The 20,872-nt window shown below is 41.5% G+C and overlaps 1 protein-coding gene across 1 annotated transcript in view; it reads left to right on the forward strand.

Annotated features, from left to right (window-relative positions):
- The window catches only part of LOC120544198 (vacuole membrane protein 1-like), a 60,599-nt gene that overhangs the window by 12,285 nt on the left and 27,442 nt on the right, over positions 1-20,872 (forward strand). Inside the window, exons 6-7 of the mRNA XM_039777811.1 lie at positions 11,048-11,275; positions 15,240-15,371. Coding sequence (XP_039633745.1) covers positions 11,048-11,275; positions 15,240-15,371 — 360 coding nt within the window. The remainder of the gene's footprint in view (positions 1-11,047; positions 11,276-15,239; positions 15,372-20,872) is intronic.

Raw genomic sequence — 20,872 nt, forward strand, 5'->3', positions numbered from 1 at the left:
AGTTTTTGTAGTAATCTATTACGTGAGCAGTTCTTTGGCAATTTCCACCTCATTGTAAAATGTGAAAAGACATAAATACTAGCAAGTCTAATAACCATCAAGGTCCTCGGTAGTGCTTTTTCACATGAGATAACCTATGACTTCCCCTACCTTCCCAGATGTCATCAAGTGTCTGTCCCTTTCCTGACTCTTTTAAAGATTTAACTACTTGATTGAAGCTAATCTTTTCATTTCCCCCAGTTACAGTAAATGTGTGGTCACATTTTCCTCTGCTGACACAGTGTTGACTTGACTGCTACATCCAAGGTTTCTGTTTAACCTCTGTGAAATTGATATGACAATCTTTTGTTAGAAATAAGTGACCACACATCACATGCTAACAGCACACATCCTTAGTGGTTGGCGGGAAGCAGTAACCATTATATTATAAGAGTACTGCAGAGCCACCAATGGAGGGCGGTGCAGAGCCAGTAACATGCAAACCATCCCAGTCAATGAAACCAGAGCAGAAGTGGCAGCTCTCCTGTTCCCTGACATGGGCAATTGCCGACCTGTCTCACCTCTCTGTGTTTGTGTCCCGCTGAGACTGCGGGAGATCATTGTACACGGGCAGGACTGGTTATTGGAGAAAGATAAAACCCTGCAACTCAGGCGTAAAGAAGAAAAAAGCACACTTCTTGGCACACCATCAAGTGTATTTTATCCAGCTGCTCTGAGGGAGGAGGTCGTGGGTGGGTGCTTATAATACAGACCATGAAAACAATAAAATCATGCAGGAGCACTGGAGAGATCTCATTTCATCAGGGGCTGCGGAGGATAGGATCAGTACACGCACGTGTACACTAATGCACACAGAGTCCTGCACCTGCGCATGTCATAATGATTGTAAAGATGACTATTATGAGTGGGACCGGCTTTTATATCCACTTAGGTTTTTAAGTATTTGTTTTCTAGTGACAACTGGTGACAACTAGTGACAACTAGTGTCACTGCGCTCTGTAAATCCTCTTTTAACTGAGAAAGGTTTAGCGATGAGTGTGACTCTTGAAAGCTTGGGAATGCTGTAAATATTTTAGAAGAGAGCTCATCTGAGTCATCCACCATTAAATTACTTTCAGTAATGGCTGTTGCCATTAAGTCATTATGGGCACCATGAAAATTGTTGTGCTCAACGTTAAATCAACAGCAACAAAGAATTAAAGTAATTATAATTGAAGCCGCGCACGTTACTGTTTACATAATAGCAACTGGGGTAGTTTTTTTTTCTATCTGTCCTAGCTTTGAGCTCTTTTTTGAGTGAGAGGTATACATGTTGTGTCTTTCTGGGAGCAGCCTTTGGACCTTTGTGGCATCACAAAAAAAAACCATGTTTGTCATATTTATGTTTATGGCTCATGATTTACAGTGCCTTGTCTTTAAAAAAATAAACCAGTCACTCATCTAAATAATAGCACATTCTGTAGTTTTCTATGTTCAGTTTCTTTTAGGATTGCTAAATTATAGGTTGCAGAAGAGGTTTGTGTAGAATATACAGATTTTCCCTAGCAAACCCCCTAAAATTAAGTTTTGGCTGTTGGCAATTACCAGAAGCACAGCTTTAATTAGCCCCTATCGCTGTAAGCGCTGAGCAGGTCTGAGAGTGTAGCTTCCACACACTGTCCCTGCATTGTTGTTACTATAACGCTCACACACACACACACACACACACACACACACACTGCGGCCCAGGTCCCGCTCAGATGCCGTTATACAGTTAAGTGCAGTCCGCCCACACAATTACAGTCTGACAAGAACATGTGGTGAGGGAAACTCGCCCACAGCATGGCATGGTATCGTACAAAGGACTTCACGTAGACAGAAACCTGGTTGCTTTGTTTGGGTTGTGACTCACACTGTCCTGCTGGTCTGTATGACCTGGACTAACATTTCCACTACTCATAAGTGGTCACCTGACAAGTGTTTAATAGAGAGTTGTTTTGGAACTCAGAGCTGATAAAGCTCTGGATTGGCTCTTCAGAAAGTGTTGAATTTACTCTGATGGGTGTGAACTTGCTGTATATATAAACATTGCCGATATATTGATTCAGAATTTCCTTGACTTCGCTGTACATGTTTTCTGTGTCAAATATGACTCGACATAGCAAAATCACTCCTCTCTTCACCAAAGTGAGAACTGATACCTTGCATGCATGTTACTCGTAACACGAGTGACACATCAGGATCAAGTTCAGCCATTCTTTGAAAAGCTGAAAAGCTACTCTTGACTCACCACCGGCTGGCAGTAACGGATCTCTCTCTTTAACTTCAACACCTCTTAAATTCGATTTGAAGCCATTCATTTTTAACTACATCTAGATAGTGTGTCAGAACTTATCGCTTGGATTTGATCCTCCCACTACTGAACAGGCAGTATTACTTATTAACGAACCATAAGATACGTTGGTTGGGAATTTTACACTGGTAAGTTATGGATCTGCAGCTGCTCGTGAGGGAATCTAACTTTGGGTTTAAATATAAAATACCCAAAAAGGGCTTTCACTGGCAAAAAAAAAAAAAGAAGAGGGAAAAAACAGCACAATTGCATCTATAATTTTTAAGTATGTAATTATTATTATTATTATTTTTATTTATATATATATATATATATATATATATATATATATTTAAGTTGCTGTGCTATACCTGAATATATATTTATTATTTATATTTGCCAAATACATTTACACATATGAGGAATGTATCCTCTGCTATCCTAGCTATTTAGGAGCAGTGGGCAGCCATAGTTCGGTACCCATATTAATAATATTAATATTTGCCAAGTAGTCTTCAAGTACATTTACACATACGAGGAATGTATCCTCTGCATTTAACCTATCCTAACTAATTAGGAGCCATAGTCTGGCGCCCGGGGACCAACTCCAGTTGTAATGTCTGTACCTACATCTTTATGGTGGGAGGAAACTGGAGCTCGGGGATCAAACCCAGTACTCAGCAGTGCCTACTTGCTGTGAGCCACTGTGCCGCCTTCTTTCTCATAAGGTTGGAGACATGGATCTGTTCAAATGTTTTTTGACTTACTCATCTTCACCAAACTCCTTCAAAATGAATACCAGAGAGATGTGTAAATGGGAGCTTTGTGTGGTTGTGCTGTTTCTAACCGCTTCTCAATCTTAATTGTCACACCTTAGCCATCCAAGGCATGTCTGAGACACACACACACACACACATATATACACACACACACACACACACACACACACACACACACACACACACACACACAGTCTACAGGAAGCTAATCCCGGGCCAAAGTGGATTTAGTGTGTAGCCAGTCTGAAACGCCATCAACCATCAACCCTGCCAGAACAAGCCAAACCTTACCAGAGCAAACCAGAGTGCCGCTGGCAGACTGCAGGTGTTTACCGTATTTAAAGCATTGTTGAAATTCTAACATAAAGGTCACCCAGTGCTTTTCAGTTACCCGTCACACCATCCCACACCCTCAGGTGGGTCTGTGTAGGTGTAGCTGCTTCGGCCTCCTTTTTATCCTGATTCTATAGGGCCCAACATTCTGTTTTGCCGTTGTAGTTGACCAAATGAAACACACTCAAAAAAGGAATGTACACCTGTTGTACTTTGATGTAATTCATCCATTGCATCATCACAAAGATTTTAAATAAAGATTCCCCATTATTATATGTTAAAAAGTTCATTATTTAAGAAGTGGAAGATTAGAATGCAAATTTATGAAATGTAATAATTTAATTTAATAGTGGTGATCTACGCACGCTTGCCACACACCTCTGAACTGGCCTCAGTCCAGCGCTCTCTTACCTCCCTCAAAAATCCTGACCAGGGCTTCTACATTACAAACTAACCTCTAATGTTTGTCCAGGTTATGCTAGCCTAACCGTGTCTAATGTGCTTCAATGGCCCTTGACAACCACACTGACCTGTTAATGACTGGACCGTCCTGTGGTCGTGGTCACTAAGAACCGGTCAGTTTATGGTCACCCATTAATGTCTGGTTTGGGGCTTCAGAACAAACTACATTTGCCACCATAAACTAACAAGAGGAGTCCATGCCATGAGCAGTGGCAGGAACGATTATGGGCTGCATCTGCTAGGGTCTCAAGATTAAAAACAATTAATTAGGGATTGTATAATTTCACAAAACAAATGTCTTTGGTAATTTAAAGTGTAGCCCAATACACAACATTTAAATTGGGAGGATGTGCAGGGACAAATATCAGTCTGTTAAAAAAGTATTTATAAGCTACAGAAAGCTCACATTTTGAATCTGTCGGGTGCCACTGCTTCCTAACAGAAATGTACTGTTTTATGTAATTTGATGTGATTCATGATGCAATTTTATCATGAGTGTATTCAGTCTACTGCATCTGTTTCTGTGTAAAGAATAAACCAGTAGTTCAAATGTAAAAAGCACCTCCTTTCATAAGCTGCGTTGAAATTGAAGTCATCACGCCTACACTGCTACATTATGCTATGAGTGTATGTGTCTGCTGACCTAATGCAGATATCACTGTTACTGTGACACACACAGTCACACAAAATAAAGTAATGTTTTATATATCGCATGTTTAACAATTAAAGACCATTATTCCAATTGCACTGGATCCAAAGGACCAAAGAAGGTGATATACCATGTCCATGTCAGTAGCTCATCCCAGCAGCAGCTATTGGCCAAACTGCTTTCACTTCCTTCTTCAGTGGGCACAGTGACACAGACTTTGTTCGTGCTGTGGCACTTAGAGGAAGCTCCTTTCCGCCCATGTGCTTTAGCAACTGCTGTGCTCGTAGCCAATCCCTGTCACATGTCTAGGATGGAGGTTAAGGAACAATTTACTACACATTAAAAGTAATTTGTTATCAATTCACCCTCATCATGGCAAACGCCTAAGAATGGTCACATTAGCAAATGTAACACCTGTGCCAACACCTCTCTTTGTAGTGGACTTGTTTAAACTCTCTTGAGGATCTACAAAATGTGGCACTATCATCTTTAATATTTTGTAACAGGGCTGATAACAAACATCTGGGAATTCAGGGCCCTGTGTAGTTTTCAGAAGTTATGCAGTTATTCAGTGTTACTCACCAAAAAGCAAAATGGTTTAGCTAACTCACAGTGTACTTTTAACATAATCTCCATTCAGATGGTACTAGCATTACAGGGGGAAGTAGGGAATAAAGTTCTAACCATCAGGAAACTACAGGATGTGGTCAGTAATAGACATGGACATTCCGCAGGACTATGGCTACCAACCTGAAGCTGACATTACAACAGCACATTAAATGGGCTATTGATGACATTTTTTGCAGGGTGGATTTCTGGTGTTGTGAAAGTTTTTTGAGCTGCCAGCTTTGTGTTCTTGTCCAACTAAAACAAGTCATCCCAATATCCACTATGGCACTTAGTAGAGAGGGACTCCTAAGGACACACACACACATACACACACACACACACAGATACATACTTTATTACTAGATCCAAACTGTGTGTCTCCTCAGAGTCCGCGTGGATGTGCTCCTTCCGAGGAGTGGCGATCCCACTCGTTTTGAAGGTCATGGGTTTTCAAGCGATTTGTGCAGGTCACCACAGAAATGCCAGCAATGTTGCCTCCATTGTGGATCCCATCAGGTCATAGAGAGGAACTTTGTGCCTCTGTCAGTACTGATGTATATTTTAGTGGCTGCAAACATCATCAACATTCGGCAAATCTCAAATTAGACACAGGAGGTGGAATAGTTATTTCAACTCACACATACTGACGCCACGACTTTGTTTATAGTAAACAGTGTATAAGATGGAACAATGGTTTCTCTCAGAGAGAAATAAATACTTCCTCCACAAGGGGCGTTTTCTGAGGAGGTTCGAGGCTTAGCACGGACCCATTTAAATAAACTTAATGTAATGCAAAACAGCAATTGGCTTGCCCAGCTTGTTAATTGCCGGTGTATGTTCCTTTTAGCTGCCCAGTTTTATAGATTTTTATACTTTTTTAATTTTATAGACTTTTATAGGTTTTGTTTCCAGATCTGTGTGGCGAATTATGATGGTGGGGGGGGGGGTTTTGAGCGTTAAAAACTTAATTTCCTGCATTAAGGTGAATTGTATGCACCTATTTCTACCTTTTTCTGAATCAATTTATGCTGAAAATTAGGGCTGTGACGATAACCGCATCACCACTATACCGGCGGTGACATGCCACTATCCCAGTGATGACATCATCACCGCATATTTTTTATTAATTTTTTTACTTTTTGCAGGCGGAAGTTACAGGAGAACAGATATCGTGTGATATGAAATATAATGAAAGCAATAATCATTGTGTAGTTATCCTCATCGTCTTCTATCCTACATTCAAGAGTTTATGGAGAGAAAAAAAAACTTACGTTGCTCGTCACTTCAGCTTTGCACATGAGGATGGACAGTCCATTGAGCTGAGGTGGACATGGACACATCAACGTTAACGCTGCAGTGTTTACCATTGCACATTAGCCTAGCAGCTAGCGGAGTTTCCTTCTGCTTATAACTTAATCCCGACAAAACCGCATGGTTGAATTTCAGCCTGCATGCACATTTTGTAGCCTAAACAGAGCAGTTTATATTGGTTATATTAGAGAGAGCAACAAGTTAGCGGACTGCTGAGTCGCCCTCTCTGCTCTCTGTCTGCTCAGCTGCTAAGACCGCTGTGCTGCAAAGCGTCTACCCTCTGCATTGTCGGCAAACTTTTTTCTTTTTCTTTTTACTTCATTGACAATAGAGCTTTCTGAACTGTCTGTGGAATGGATCAACCGAGAGGAGAGAAAGCAGAGTGGCCCTAAATGACAGCAAAACACAGTAAAGACTCTCACATTGAGCTGAAATGGAAACACTGTGCTAAGGGTTAAGCCAATGTTTTTCGGGGGTAACGCCATTCACTTTACCGGCAGTATTGACAACAGATGAAGCCACCGTGTCTTGAGAAGTTCTAGCTTGTTGTTGTTTTATTGTTCACTTTTAACTCACTTTACATCATCTTTGCTATCTCTTTTTCCTCTCTCTTTTCCTCACAGCAGCACTCATGCGCTACTCTCCGTTACCGCTCGCTCTCCTTGCACACGGGCACGGACGTCACTCACTTAAGGCACCCTGCCATTTTCGCTCTAACTTAACCGCGGTAAGAAAAACACTATACCGTCACAGCCCTACTGAAAATATCTTTATGTAAAGGGAAACATGGGGGAAAATTCAAAAAATAAAAAAACATAATGGAATATTTTGCAGTAAGGCTCTCAGGCTTTATGTATTGCTTTCAACTTTTTATAGATCGACTTTTCTAATTATATCTGAGTCAGCACACATGTAGCCTAGGCATAATTCACTCTTCCCTCCTCTTTTGCATCTTTTGTTTGGGGAAGTAACCTCCTTAAATGTGCATATGACAATTATTCACCTCAATGATACATTAATTAATTTTAATGAATTAAGAAACCCCTGGACTGTAATATTTCAGATGTGTTTGAGTAAGATTTCTGCTCATGTTCAAAACTTTGCACATTCAAAATATATCTGTGTTCTCTGTGATTTGGAGGAGTTGTGATATTTTGAGAAAAATAAAGTGATGATTACAAAGAATACAGTCACTATATTTCAGAAAATAATCTACCTGCACCATAGTTTGCTGTGCATTACGTGATTGCTCTGCTGATACGGTAGAACTCAGACCTCCTGACAGACACAGAGCCCCGTTTGGGTCTACCGTCTCTGAATGAGACAAAGTTTAGGGAAGTGGCTGTACGCTGCCCTACATCGGAGGTGGAAAACCGAAACTACGGCAGAAATTCACAGAGCACAAACGCGTTACATCTACCGCAGCATGCCCACAGCAGAGCGCGTCCTTTATAAACCTGAAGCTGCACAGACCACGGAAGCCACGCTGCTCATCTCTATTTTTACAGAGAGAGTGGACACTAAAGCAATGCACAGGTCTGCTTCAGAGCTCCATGTGTTTGAGTCCTGAACTACTGTAAACGTCACGTCACAGGAACTTCAAACAAAATCATTAGTATTGCACTCCTAAACTTTGTGTTAATGGCCTCCACTGTGTAGTTAGAATGTTTTTCCTGACATTAATCACCGTCTATGCCTTTTTAGGAGATGAAATGTGTGGATTATTTTGTGACTGTTTGTCCATGTATGTCATCAAGTCAGAAACAAAATAAAAAAAATAAGACAGAGCAGCTACCTGTATGTTGGAGGCTGGGCTGCAGATGAATAGTGAATCACAAGGACAACATATGAGGGCTGGGCTTTTGTGTAAGGTGAGAAGCAGTGACACAGCATTAGACAGAGAGTAGGTACTAAAGGGTCACGCAACACTCCTTTGGCAGGCTGTCTATGTGTGTTTGGTAAACATCACATTACCTGAGATAGAGTTGGAAGGTTTGAGCAAAAGGAATATTGTGTTTCTTGGCCACACATACAGTCTGGTTGAGGTGTGTGTGTGTGTGTGTGTGTGTGTGTGTGTGTGTGTGTGTGTGTGTGTGTGTGTGTGTGTGTGTGTGTGTGTGTGTGTGTGTGTGTGTGTGTGTGTGTGTGTGTGTGTGTGTGTGTGTGTGTGTGTGTGTGTGTGTTAGAGTTGGGGATGTCCCCTAAATTGTTGATGTTTACAGTAAGGCTCATATCTCTTTACATAAATATTTTTTTCTACTACTATGGGCTAACCGTTAACATTGAAACGATTAGACATACATTTAAATTCCCTCTGTAAATGGTGCCCTGCTGGTAGGGGCAGTTTTTTACAACTTGACCTACTTTCACTTAACTTCGGTGCAGTAAAATCAATCAGATGTCCGTAATGACAGTACATTGGGACATTTGCCTTCAACAGAGCAACAGTAATAACCTAATATACCTTCATTACTGAGTTTAAACTACATTCTCGGTTATGTTTGCACTGAATAATTCATTCAATAAACAGAATCATAACTCTTGCAGCGCACATGAACAGATGCGCAGTATTAGCTCACACATAAAATAGCACCCTCGTGAATTAGCCTACTGTTGCTAACGTACATTCATAATTCCTGCATAACATCGTCCCGTACCTACAGGACCTCAGACTTACTTATTGATGCACGCACAGAGTAGTGTCGACAAACTTAGTCCAATGAGGGGAGAAAGGAAAGTGTGATAGCGTTCCACGTTAACGCTTTTTTCTCTCTCACTCGAGACCACTGTGTCCAGTGAACGATGACATTGTCCATCGGCACAACCCTAGTGTGTGTGTGAGGCTGGGGAGTATCTAATCTGACTGTGTCAGTGCTGGGAGTTTCTTGACTTCTCCCTCTGGGTTACTAAAGATTTGTCTTTTGCTTTTGTAAGAAAACAAGTGTGTGAACATTAGACATTTCCCCTGGTAGTGCTTTTTAAGTATTAATGTAAATGTGACTGTGCCTGCTTACTACTACAGTGTATATAGAAACTAATCTATATCATCTAAAGGGAGTGCATTGTACCTAAAGAAGACATTGCTGTTTCCTGTTACCTCACAGGCAACTGTCCTGCCCTCCCACGTCCCGTCTTGTCCTGTCCTGCTTTGTCCTAGGCAGCTCCGGAAGTTCCAGCCCCACCCCAGGTTTGCCAAATTGTTTTGGTGCTACATTGCGTAATGCCAAACTGCCCCGGTGCGTCACAGGGAGCACCCTTTCTTTGCATATGTACACATGAGTAAACACATAGAATAGATAGAGTACACAGGGCCCACTCACAGGGCCTGCCTTTATTTGCAGGTGTCCCAGTAGTGTTACTGACTTGTTTGATCATCTCTGTCACTCTTTCAGATCCATCTAGATCATTGTTCAGTGTGTGACGTGTTCTTACAGAGGAAATACAAAGTTACATGACCTTTTCTTCCTGACTGGATCCTGTTCAGTGTAAAACTTAATCAAATATTGTGCTCTCAGATGATGTTAGCAACCTTATTCTCATAATGAGTCAGTGTAGAATGGCCAAGGGTCATTTGTACAAAGAATTTCCTTGCACCTCTCAGACAAGAAACTTTGATAAGGGAATTTATGCTTCAAGAATAGCAGAGTTTTCAAAGGAATTGTTGTACTTTTTTTACCCTGTTCTGTTCAGCAAGCCAGTGCTCACACTTTTGCTTTGACCTAAATTAATTTAACTCTTTAAAACAGGTTTGCTGCATGAAATCACCCTTCAAAACAGGTGTGTTAAATGCAGAAATCCACCCTGCACTCCTTCCTTCCTTTTGATTTTTCTGTTTTCTCACTGGAAGCCTTATTGAAGCGAGTAAATAAACAAGTGCCAGAAATGTAAACCAGACCAGGCCCTATCAAAGACAGCGGGTCCTTAAGTATGCTAATGTCTCATTCTTACGACAGGAAGAAGAGAGTCCTCTTTCTGCTGCTCTTTTCTTCATTATCATTGCCCTCCTGGGGCAGATGGTTGCACTCTGTTGTGTATCTATGTGCATGTCACCTGGGCAAGGTGGGGAAAATCATCCCCTGTACTATTGGAACACTACATATTTTCAGCTTGCCATTGTTTTTCCTTGCCATGTCTTTGAGGTTCATTTGTGTGTGTGTGTGTGTGTGTGTGTGTGTGTGTGTGTGTGTTGTGTGTGTGTGTGTGTGTGTGTTGTGTGTTGTGTGTGTGTGTTGTTGTTGTGTTGTGTTGTGTGTGTGTGTGTGTGTGTGTGTGTGTGCGAATAAATGTTTAAAAAAAAAATTTTTTTTTTTTTCCCCGGCCCCCCCCTTTAAATTTTTTAAAATTTTTTTTTTTAGTAGACATTGTAAACTGCATGTTTATTTACGATAAGCGCGTGAAAGGAAAGCAGAAGGCTTCATGTCTTCATCAATCAGTATTTGACTCACATCTGTCATTTTCTCCCTATGCTAATAACAAAGGGGTCTTCCTCTGACTCAAAACTATTTCCAACAGGTGGACTCCCACTCTATTTTAATTCCTTTTATCTTTTTCTCTTCATCTTCGTCTCTTTGTCTTTCTCTCTCTATTTCTCAGGGACCACACATAGCATCAGTGACCTTGGCCGCCTATGAATGTGGCTCTGTGGATTTCCCCGAACCGCCTTATCCAGACCAAATAGTCTGTCCCCAGCAGAACGCACCAGACTCTGATGCTGAGCAGGTGGGCGTGGAGGCTGCAACAGCGGTGGGTTCAGCTGCCATCCATGGAAGCATCTCTCTCTGGACCATCATCTCCAAAGTCCGCCTGGAAGCTTGTATGTGGGTGAGTGCCTGTTACAGATTGGCTGTGCATGTAGGAACAGCTAAAGAGCAGGCAGCTGCAGATTCTGCACAGAGTTCAGCTTTTTATAAACATTTCTCATGGGTCAGTTTTGGTCGCAGTTTGTATTGACCTTGCACATTCACCACAGCTTTGACTAGTATTTAGAGTGAAATATTGTTGCTGTCAGGTGAAAACCTCATATCTTCCTAATGCTGTTTCCTTCCTAATAATGTTTCTCAGGCACTAACAAAAACAGTCATGTTTTCAGATTGACCACCATGCATTTTTGAATTTATCCAGTATGTTTCGAAAGGGGTCATTAGACAGAGGGTGGTAGAAACATGAAACTTACCAAAATTGAAGGGGCAGCATCAAACTATACATGCCAATGACTCCAAATTAGGTGCACACATCAGACCATGATTTTTTTTCTTAATTAACATGCAATTTATGAAGTGCAATACAGTGAAAATGATGAGAAACTTGGCCATTCCTGTCTATTCTCTCTCTGTTAATATCATAATACAAATAATTATTTAAATCTTTTAGAGCTCCCTCTGTGGTCCTTGCACCCTAATTTATAAATAATAACAATACTTGTTTATTCTTTTTCTGCAGTATCTTCACCAGTAGAGACTCAAGCTAGAAATTATCAAAATGTTCATACAAATGTGCATGCAAATGTATTCATTGAGAACTCATTTGCTTGGAAAGCCCCAGCTCCTTATTGTGAATTTCCCCCATGCAGTGCTGGTGGTTTCACACCTCTAACCAGCCTTGTGGCTGCTGAGAAAGATGAAATATTTTTAATCTACAACCTTTTTTTTCAGGCCCAGAACAGAAACATTGTCCTACTTCAAAGTAGAAAAAAAAATAAATAAAAAATAAATAAAAAATAAAAAAAAAAAAATAAAAAAAAAAAAAAAAAATAAAAAAAAAATATATATATATAAAAAGCATGCTAAACTTTGTAATGCCAGCTTATCTGTTTAAAGCTTGAATTTAGGCAAAGAACAGCCTTCTACCTTGGTGTCTAGTTACACTTAGAGTCTGAGCTCTGGTGGTTTATCAATGAGTCACACATGCCTTAGAATAACCATGAAACCGCTGACAATGGCTTGTGCTACTGTCACACACACACACACACACACACACACACAAACACACACACACACACACACACACACACACACACACACACACACACACACATACAGGACACATACAAAACATGCATGTGCCACAATGATCTAAAAGTCTTATCCATTATAGACTTCTTTGTAACTACATTATCTTTTCATCTCCACTCTTACCGGCAATTTACTTTTTTCCCTTTATGAGGAAGGCAGAACTGCCAAAGCTAAGAAAAGAGAACTTGGTCACTGACATGTGATATGACTTTTATCATTCTTTGTAATCTGTTTCCCTGTTCTGCATAATGTGGACGGGGCTGAGGTGAGGGGAAATACAGATCCTCAGCTGCTTCTTCTCTACCAGGAGTTTTACAGGAACCAGGCAGGCTTTTAACAACCTGCTCTCTACTGTAATTGGCCCACAGACTTCCTTATTGTTTGTAATACATTAACTGTACACACACACGTAATAAAAAGGTTTCAATTTATTGGAATCATTCAAAACTACACATTTGTACTACAATACCTAGTAAAGGCATTTTATTGATGATACTCATTCACTATATCCTCACTAATCCTAACATTAACAATTTCTTTACATGCTAAACTATACATATATATAATACTAATATTAAACTAATATCAAAGAATTATACTGTAATAAATGATACTGTGACCCTCACCTTTCACCCCTTATATGAGACACAGCCCGTCTTAATGTACATCTGTGTGTGTGAGTGTGTGTGTGTGTGTGTGTGTGTGTGTGTGTGTGTGTGTGTGTGTGTGTGTGTGTGTGTGTGTGTGTGTGTGTGTGTGTGTGTGTGTGTGTGTGTGTGTGTGTGTGTGTGTGTGTGTGTGTGTGTGTGTGTTATTGGTGCAGCATGTTAGTTTTTCTGGCTTCAAACTGGAATAAAATTGTATCTGAGCCACAGACACAGCCACACCACCAGCAGCAGCACCATGCTCTGAGGTGTGATATAGGAGTCTGTGTTTGTGGGTGTGTGTTTGCCACCCAATCCCATTGGATTCACCACCACCCACTCCCCACCACACCCTTGTAACCCCAGCCAGGCATGGCCTCAGGTTAGGCTTGTCAGCTCTACAGTTGGAGGCACCTGTTGCACCCACAGTTTCAAAGCCCCCTACACAAACACACACACACACACAAACACACACAAACACACACAGGCGCATGCACGCTAACAAACAGAGGCAGAGCTATTGAATGGAGCAGCTGCCAGGGAGATTAGGGCACGTCTCCATTATGAGAAAAAAACTGGCAGATTTCATCAAAGGCTGTAGTGTTAACAAGAGAACAGGGTGTCCACATTAAATATGCAGTCTGCCAGGTTTTGGGATAGCACCGCCTTCTGAGAATGATTGTTTGGGCTTGTTGTCGCTGCCATGGTTGCTAACTACCCACTAATCATTTTCTGGCTCAGCCATCCAGCAACATACAAGTAATATGGCTGTGATTAGTTAGTTATGTTCTTCTTCCTCCTAAACAACTGAATATTAGTTCAAATCTTTCTTTTTCTTTAATTGCAGTGCATCTGCGGATGCTCAGGATGTGTTAGGGCTTGAAATCATCTATATGCCATCTGTAATTGTAACTTGCATTAACTGTATCTTTAGCATCTTCTCTCATCCCCCTTGCACCCCTACTCTCCCCCTGTGCCTGGAAACATTAAAGTAATGAGCTGTGAGCAACTCCAAAAACACAGCATTTCTTGGCGGCTGTTTTCATTGTGTTAATTAAGTCTGTAGCCCTCACCCCCTCATCCCTCACTCCCCCCATCCTCATGTTTTGGCGGGATGAACTTGGTGAACCGACCAAGTGCTGAGGATTTATTTTTCCTCAAATCACTTCCGCTTTTTTCCTGTTAAGCCCCTTCTCAACCACACAGGCTCCACCACTTTATAGCTACAAGCTCCTTTTGGCTGTCAGATATTGATATCTTGGTTCCTTTAGAACCCCCTGGGCTTGTTAGCACTTCTTAAATTTTCTAGAAACACTGCATTCCACATGTCCAAAGCAGATTGGAACAGAGCAGCTAGCGGTGCAGTGTGTTGATATGCTGTTTGAAGAAGTGGCATCTGGTTTTTCACCTTCCCTGGACCTGTGTTTTATGTATCCATGATCGTTTAATAATCTGTGGGATTTTCGTTCTCGTAAATCCTTTCCGTTTTATTCCCATTAAGTGCTCTGATCGCACGATCCCAGACCTCAAGCGGTGAAAGCTCCTTAGGATAGTGGATAATGATATTTTTGCTCCATTAACCCCCCAGGAACGATGGTAATATGGTTGTTATAATAATTAGCATGACATTAAGACACATATAGCATTTTTATAACTAAACTACACAATGCATGATAAAAAATACAATTTAACGCATTAAATTCAGCCACATTATTTTAATACAATTTGATAAAATTGATACAAATAAACAACTACTAACCTCCTTCTCTTTCTTAAAGCTATGTGGAATTCAGATTTATTGGCAGTTGGGACAGAAGCCTGTGTTGCCGAAGCGATATATAGAAGCACACCATGGGGATACTGTAAACAGTGAACTACGAACAGCTGAGTAGCAGTAATTGACAATCTCCCTTTGTGTGGCCGGCTTAGCTCAGTTGGCGCACATATATAGAGGTTTACTCCTCGACGCAGCGGCCGCGGGTTCGACTCCGACCTGCGGCCCTTTGCTACATGCTCTCTCCCCTTTCATGTCTTCATCTATCCTGTGAAAATAAAGGCCTAAAATGCCCCAAAAAAATCTTTAAAATAAAAAAAATCTCCCTTTGTGCGTCTGTGTTTCTGTGTGAGCAGGGTGCAGGTACAGCTATAGGAGAGCTTCCTCCCTACTTCATGGCACGGGCGGCGAGGCTGTCCGGGGCCGACCCCGACGACGAGAACTACCAGAAGTTTGAGGAGATTCTGGACCAGACCCAGTCAGCCCAGGTGACACACTGCTCCCTGCATCATCTTCAGCCCCTTCATCACCCTCTGTTATTTAACACCCCTCACACCCTCCAACGCTCATCTTGTAGAGCTATAACTTTAACTTCTACCTAGGGCTGAGGGGTATGGCCTAAAAAATTCACCGTATAATTTGAAGCACGGGCCTAACAGTATCTATCATGATATGGTACCCGAATATTCAACTCTTGGTTTAATTATTCGTTGGGTAGGTATTTTGTTTTTTGGGATTCGGATAGTCATTTTTTAAAGTTTTTAAATACTGTAGAATAACAGAATCCTTAAAAATGAATACCTTTAAAGCTTTAGTGTGTAACTTTTTGATATTAATGAGCGTCCGTTACATTCAAGCCATTGCCAAATGAGTTGCTACAAAGCTAATTAAGACTATCCGCTCCACACAACTCTCTGGATTTCTCTGGATGTTCAGAAGATTGTGTCGTCCGGTGACTTTCCCGCGCAGAAACTCAAGTGAAGATAATTACCTCTTCTGAAGAGTCCATGTTTTTTTAATCATCTGTGTCCTCCTTGGCTATTTGCAACTGCGTGGCGAAGGGGTGAGGGTGGTGCGCGAAAACGGAAGGCTTGTATCATGTGGACGCGCCGACAGTGTCGTTGTCATTACTTAGAATTCCTCATGGGGAAAACTACGCACTATAGCTTTAAATCGAATGACACATGTTGCAGCGCAGTGTTTCCATTTCAGCTCAGTGTTTGAGTCTTTACAGCGTATTGCCCTTATTTACTGTCGCGTTTCTATCCACACATGCACACACACACCTGGTGCACACTATGTTGAGTTTTAGTATTTTTCAAAATCGGCCGTTACAATCTTCAATTGAAACCTTAAAGGAATATTTCACCGCTGGAAAGCTGAATATATCTTTAAATTGGGTCACTTATGTAGTAGAAATGTGAAAAAAAAATTGAAATTGGTGCCTTCTAGGCCGAGAAAAGCCAGAAAATGTGTTTTGGTCTTATATGGATGAAAAACACCAAATCCCAGAATGCACCTGCTTCGTTGCTTTGAGTCCACTCCCAAGCCACGCCTACCGCTTGACAGACCGACAGAGGCATTCAACTCAACTCAAGCGTGTTTTATTGTCATTTCAACCATATACACGAAACAACGTTTCATCGTGACTCAAGTGGTGTTACACATTTAACATATATAAAAACGACATTATATAAAAACAGGCTACATTTAGTACACACACTTTATAGGCTCCGTAAAGTTCAGCTAACGCATACTAGCATTAGCGCTTGGTGGGCTATAAACACAGCCGTGAATTAGTGTGTAATGTAGAATGGTCGGCATTTAACAGTCACAAACTCCACCAGCAGTTAGCAGTTAAATGGATACAAATCACCACATTTCTGCACCACTCTGTGTTAACACAGCCCACCTCTTTTACCTGGCGACAGAGCATCTCTAGCTCGGAGGGCTAGCAGGCCTGGTAGCTGGACAGTCCGGTACACTATTCAGGCATGTTTCCACAACAAAAACACAACAGTCTCTGAACTCACGTTGGGAGTGTCGTTGAAGTTGGATGTAGTCCAGTTTGTGGTCTAAATGAGCGGACACTTGCAAGCAGGATCCGTAAAGTTCAGCTAACGCATACTAGCATTGGTGTAGCTAAACACAGAGTATAAACACAGGCGTGAATTAGCGTGGAATGTCGAATGGTCGGCATTTAACAGTCACAAGCTCCACCAGCAGTTAGCAGTAGCTAGTTGGATTTTATTTCTACACCAGTCCACCTCCACGGGCCGGCGAGGGCAGCCTGGTAGCTAGATAGTCCCGGTTCCGGTACACTGTTGTTCAGGCATGTTTCCACAACAACAAAAACACAGCAGTCACTGAACTCACGTTGGGAGTTTCGTTGAAGGAGGATGTAGTCCAGCTTGTTGTTTAATGAGCAGACACTTGCAAGCAGGATGGCTGGGACAGGTGGACAGCTAGCGTTAGCTTTCGACCTAGCCGATGAGGATGTCCCCTAGCCGCTGCGCGGCATTGAGCGACACCGCTGGTCTCCGTGCAGGCGAAGCTCCACGTAGTGTGCCGGTATTGCGTCTGTAATAACGTTTCCTCCATATTCTCCGATCTGTACCCAATGTACCCGGTGGTACACCACGTCCGGTAGTTTGAATGCAGATAATTGTTGTAAATGTTTTCTGCTGAAAACCGAGAGCCTGTTTAGCGAAGATTCAAGATGGCTGACAGTCGTTTTCATTCGGAATACCTCGGCCAGACTCGGCAGTCCAACCCCCTGTGGGCGTGTTGAAAACATACGGAAGTAGATTCTACTACTGGCTGTAGTCCTTTGCCTCTGGCCCAAAAATCTTCCAATGACGCAAAAACCGTCATTTTACGTCATCGGAAGATTTTTTCCAGGCCCCAAATGCAGAAATCTCTCGTCTCAGGGGGACATGAGGGAGGGAGGCACGGTCATTCAGAAATACTATCGGGTTTCTACTGATACAAAGCTGAATGCTAAATCGGTGAAGTATCCCTTTAAAGAGGCGCAATGCAGTTTTGGCAATTTCTTTGCTTTTTGCTCGCAGGTTTCTCTATAGAGCTTCCCCTACAGCTTCGGAATAGATATTTGGCAACACTGTTGTAAAAACTCGTTGGCGACTCTTCCCCCTTCCCATCTTCTCCCTCTGGTCATGTGCATTTGTTTTCATAGAAGCCGGCGAATGCACAGAGCCATGTCCACTGAGGTAGACAGCTAGTAAACTAGCTAGTAAGCCCGTAACAGACAGCGATCATAATAAAAACCTTTACAGACAGTAGCAAACATCCTGAGGTCACAATAACAAGAAATACAAAGATTTAACAGAGTTTATCCCAAAGATACTTATAAGTGCAACAGCAAGAACACCAAGTCAGCATCGGATTTGCAGTCTTCTGTTTGTCTCAGTTCTCCCCATTCTGAAAACGCAGGTCCGATGTTTACTCGTGTCTGACTCCTGGCTCGGTCAGTCTGCCGTTTCCTCTTTCTCTGTTCCTCCGACAATGCTTTCCTACCTTTCTGCTTCTTTTTTGCCGGTTCCTGTATGGGTGCAGTGCCGTGAAGCAATTTGTTACATTGCGAGACCTGATATCACGCGATACTTCCTGACGCTGAGGCCGGCGAAAGTTGCAAGGGTGGTTTTTCCGCTCGCAGGCGCTAGGGGGGAGCGAGACGACCACCATTCAACACGAAAAAAGTCATATAACCATTCCAATGACTCCGAAGCTGTTCAGTTAAGGTAAATTAATCTTTAAAAAAACTGCATAGTTCCCCTTTAAAAGTTTTTTTATTACGTGTGTGTGTAACACTGATTAAGCCCCACCTCAGCGTCTCAATGTTACAGCAGGAATCAACTGCTTTCACAACACTATGACTAAGGGAACAGCAATGATGCATTCGGGTGAAATGTTCCTGCCATTTCCGGCCCTTCATTTTGAAATTCCCTGTAAAAAAAAAAAAGAAATCTCATATCAAACATCCCTGCAAATGTTTCAACTATTTTTTTGTCTTTGTAAATATTTATTTTTCCATCCACTTGTGATTATGAATGGAGGAGAAGGAATGAGGGGAAACATCCATGTGGTTTTATCAAGCCTTTTCATCAGACCTGTCAGTCCTGACACAGGCTTCATCCTCAGAAATGCTTTTCTTTCTCCAACAGTGTGGGTCAACAGTCAGACAGGTCAAGTGCAGTAAAACAACTGCATCCATAAATGGTTTTGAATTTTACAACAAAATTATAAATTATTAAATTATTATTTTAATCAGATTGTCCCAGATATCAAGGGATTACTGAGTGATTCAGAGTTTGCTTTGTTTCCAGTATTTATTTCACTTTTCAGCATGCATACAGGATTAGTAACAGTCCAAACATAGTTTAGATGGGAATCGTTCAGTACTTGCATGCTGTCTTTGATAATGCAGTCATTCAGCAAGGATAAATGCCTGAAACCAGCATTATGCCTCTGGTTGCAAGATGAAATAAGTCCTCCTAATATATTAGGCCATGCTTGTGTATGGATAAGAAAAGCGAAACAAGGGAAAAAAGTTTATTCTAACAAGTCATAACATAGATATTATGATCTAGTCCCATAAAATGAAAAGTCTTCCGTGTTGTTATGTATCGCTGGATGTATTGTCTCTATATGCCTAAAATGTCACCAAAAAATAATTGTTTTTTTTTAAATGCCACCATATTCTCTTTCTGCAAGGGTATAACTATAGGATAGAGCATATTAATGTTTAATCCAAATTTTGATTCTAGATTTTAGGAGCAATGTCTTTTTCAGTTAAGTCTCAGTCAAATCACTTAAATCGTTTCAATTATTACATTCTGCGTCGACACCCTGTTCCATGAAAAAGCATGTCAAACAATGGAAAAATATTTCACAAACTACTCTAGCTATTCGTGGAGAAGTGGAGAAAATGCCATCAAGATTTTCCAGATTTTTCTAGAAACAAACCAGTGGCTTGGTTCTTTCCATTAATTACTGCATTAATTTCTAGTGGCAGAGGAATCCTTATTGCATTACTTCATTTTCTTTGAACCATGATGCATTTCCGGCCACAGCTCAATCACTGGTGTCACGGCAGGTATTTTGCTGGATCACATACTCACAAAACACACTCCTTCACGCTGTTCCTGCCTTTCCTGGATCTCTTAATATTGAAGTGTGTAGACATTGGTCCAAACAGCATGTTAAGCATCCCTTAATAAAAAATGTTTTCAAAGTCTACAAAATCATCTTTAAATAAATAATTAGATTTTTGTTTTCTCAAAATAAAAACGTGCAGTTCCTAGAGGCACTGAGTACTCATAAATCATACATTCGGCCCTATAGATGTGCTGTATTTGTGTAAACCGCTTTTTTCTTTTAAAGATAAATATTGCATCCCCCAGTTTTTTCATTACTAGCAAAGTTTAGCTGAATCCCAGCACACAAACTGAAGTGAGCTTTTAAGACACTAATACTGAAACAGAAAAAAGGAAGTCACAGAAAAATGTGTTGAGAAGAATCGGGTGCTGCTGGTTAACAAGGGGCAGAGGTGCAGCACCTGCTGTAAGTTTCGCTGTTACTAATGCTGTGGACAGCTGGGCAGGTTGGCACCAACAGCAGCCCTGGTGTTCGGACCACATGTGTGAGAGGAGAGCACTGACATCACTTATATCCCTGATAAAGTGGCGCTTCCCACCGAAACTGCAAAAACAAAGTGGAAGAGAGCAACAACCGGGCGGCATGGGAAAGGGGAGATTTTGTCTAAATGATCATCTCAACATTGAAGAGCTTAACAAACTAACAGCGTGACGCAGGAGGAGCATCGCCTGTTCTTCTCGCATCCCTGCGAGGGCAGATTAGAAGTGACGCTGCTTGCTGCTGTCTCACTACACAGTCTCGCTCTCTCTCTCTGACATTATTTCTTTTTCTGTCCTTCTCAGCCTAGGCTCCTGTTCTTTCTCACGCACTC

The sequence above is a fragment of the Perca fluviatilis genome, chromosome 16 (genome assembly GCF_010015445.1).
Source record: "Perca fluviatilis chromosome 16, GENO_Pfluv_1.0, whole genome shotgun sequence".
NCBI classification, from domain to species: domain Eukaryota; kingdom Metazoa; phylum Chordata; class Actinopteri; order Perciformes; family Percidae; genus Perca; species Perca fluviatilis.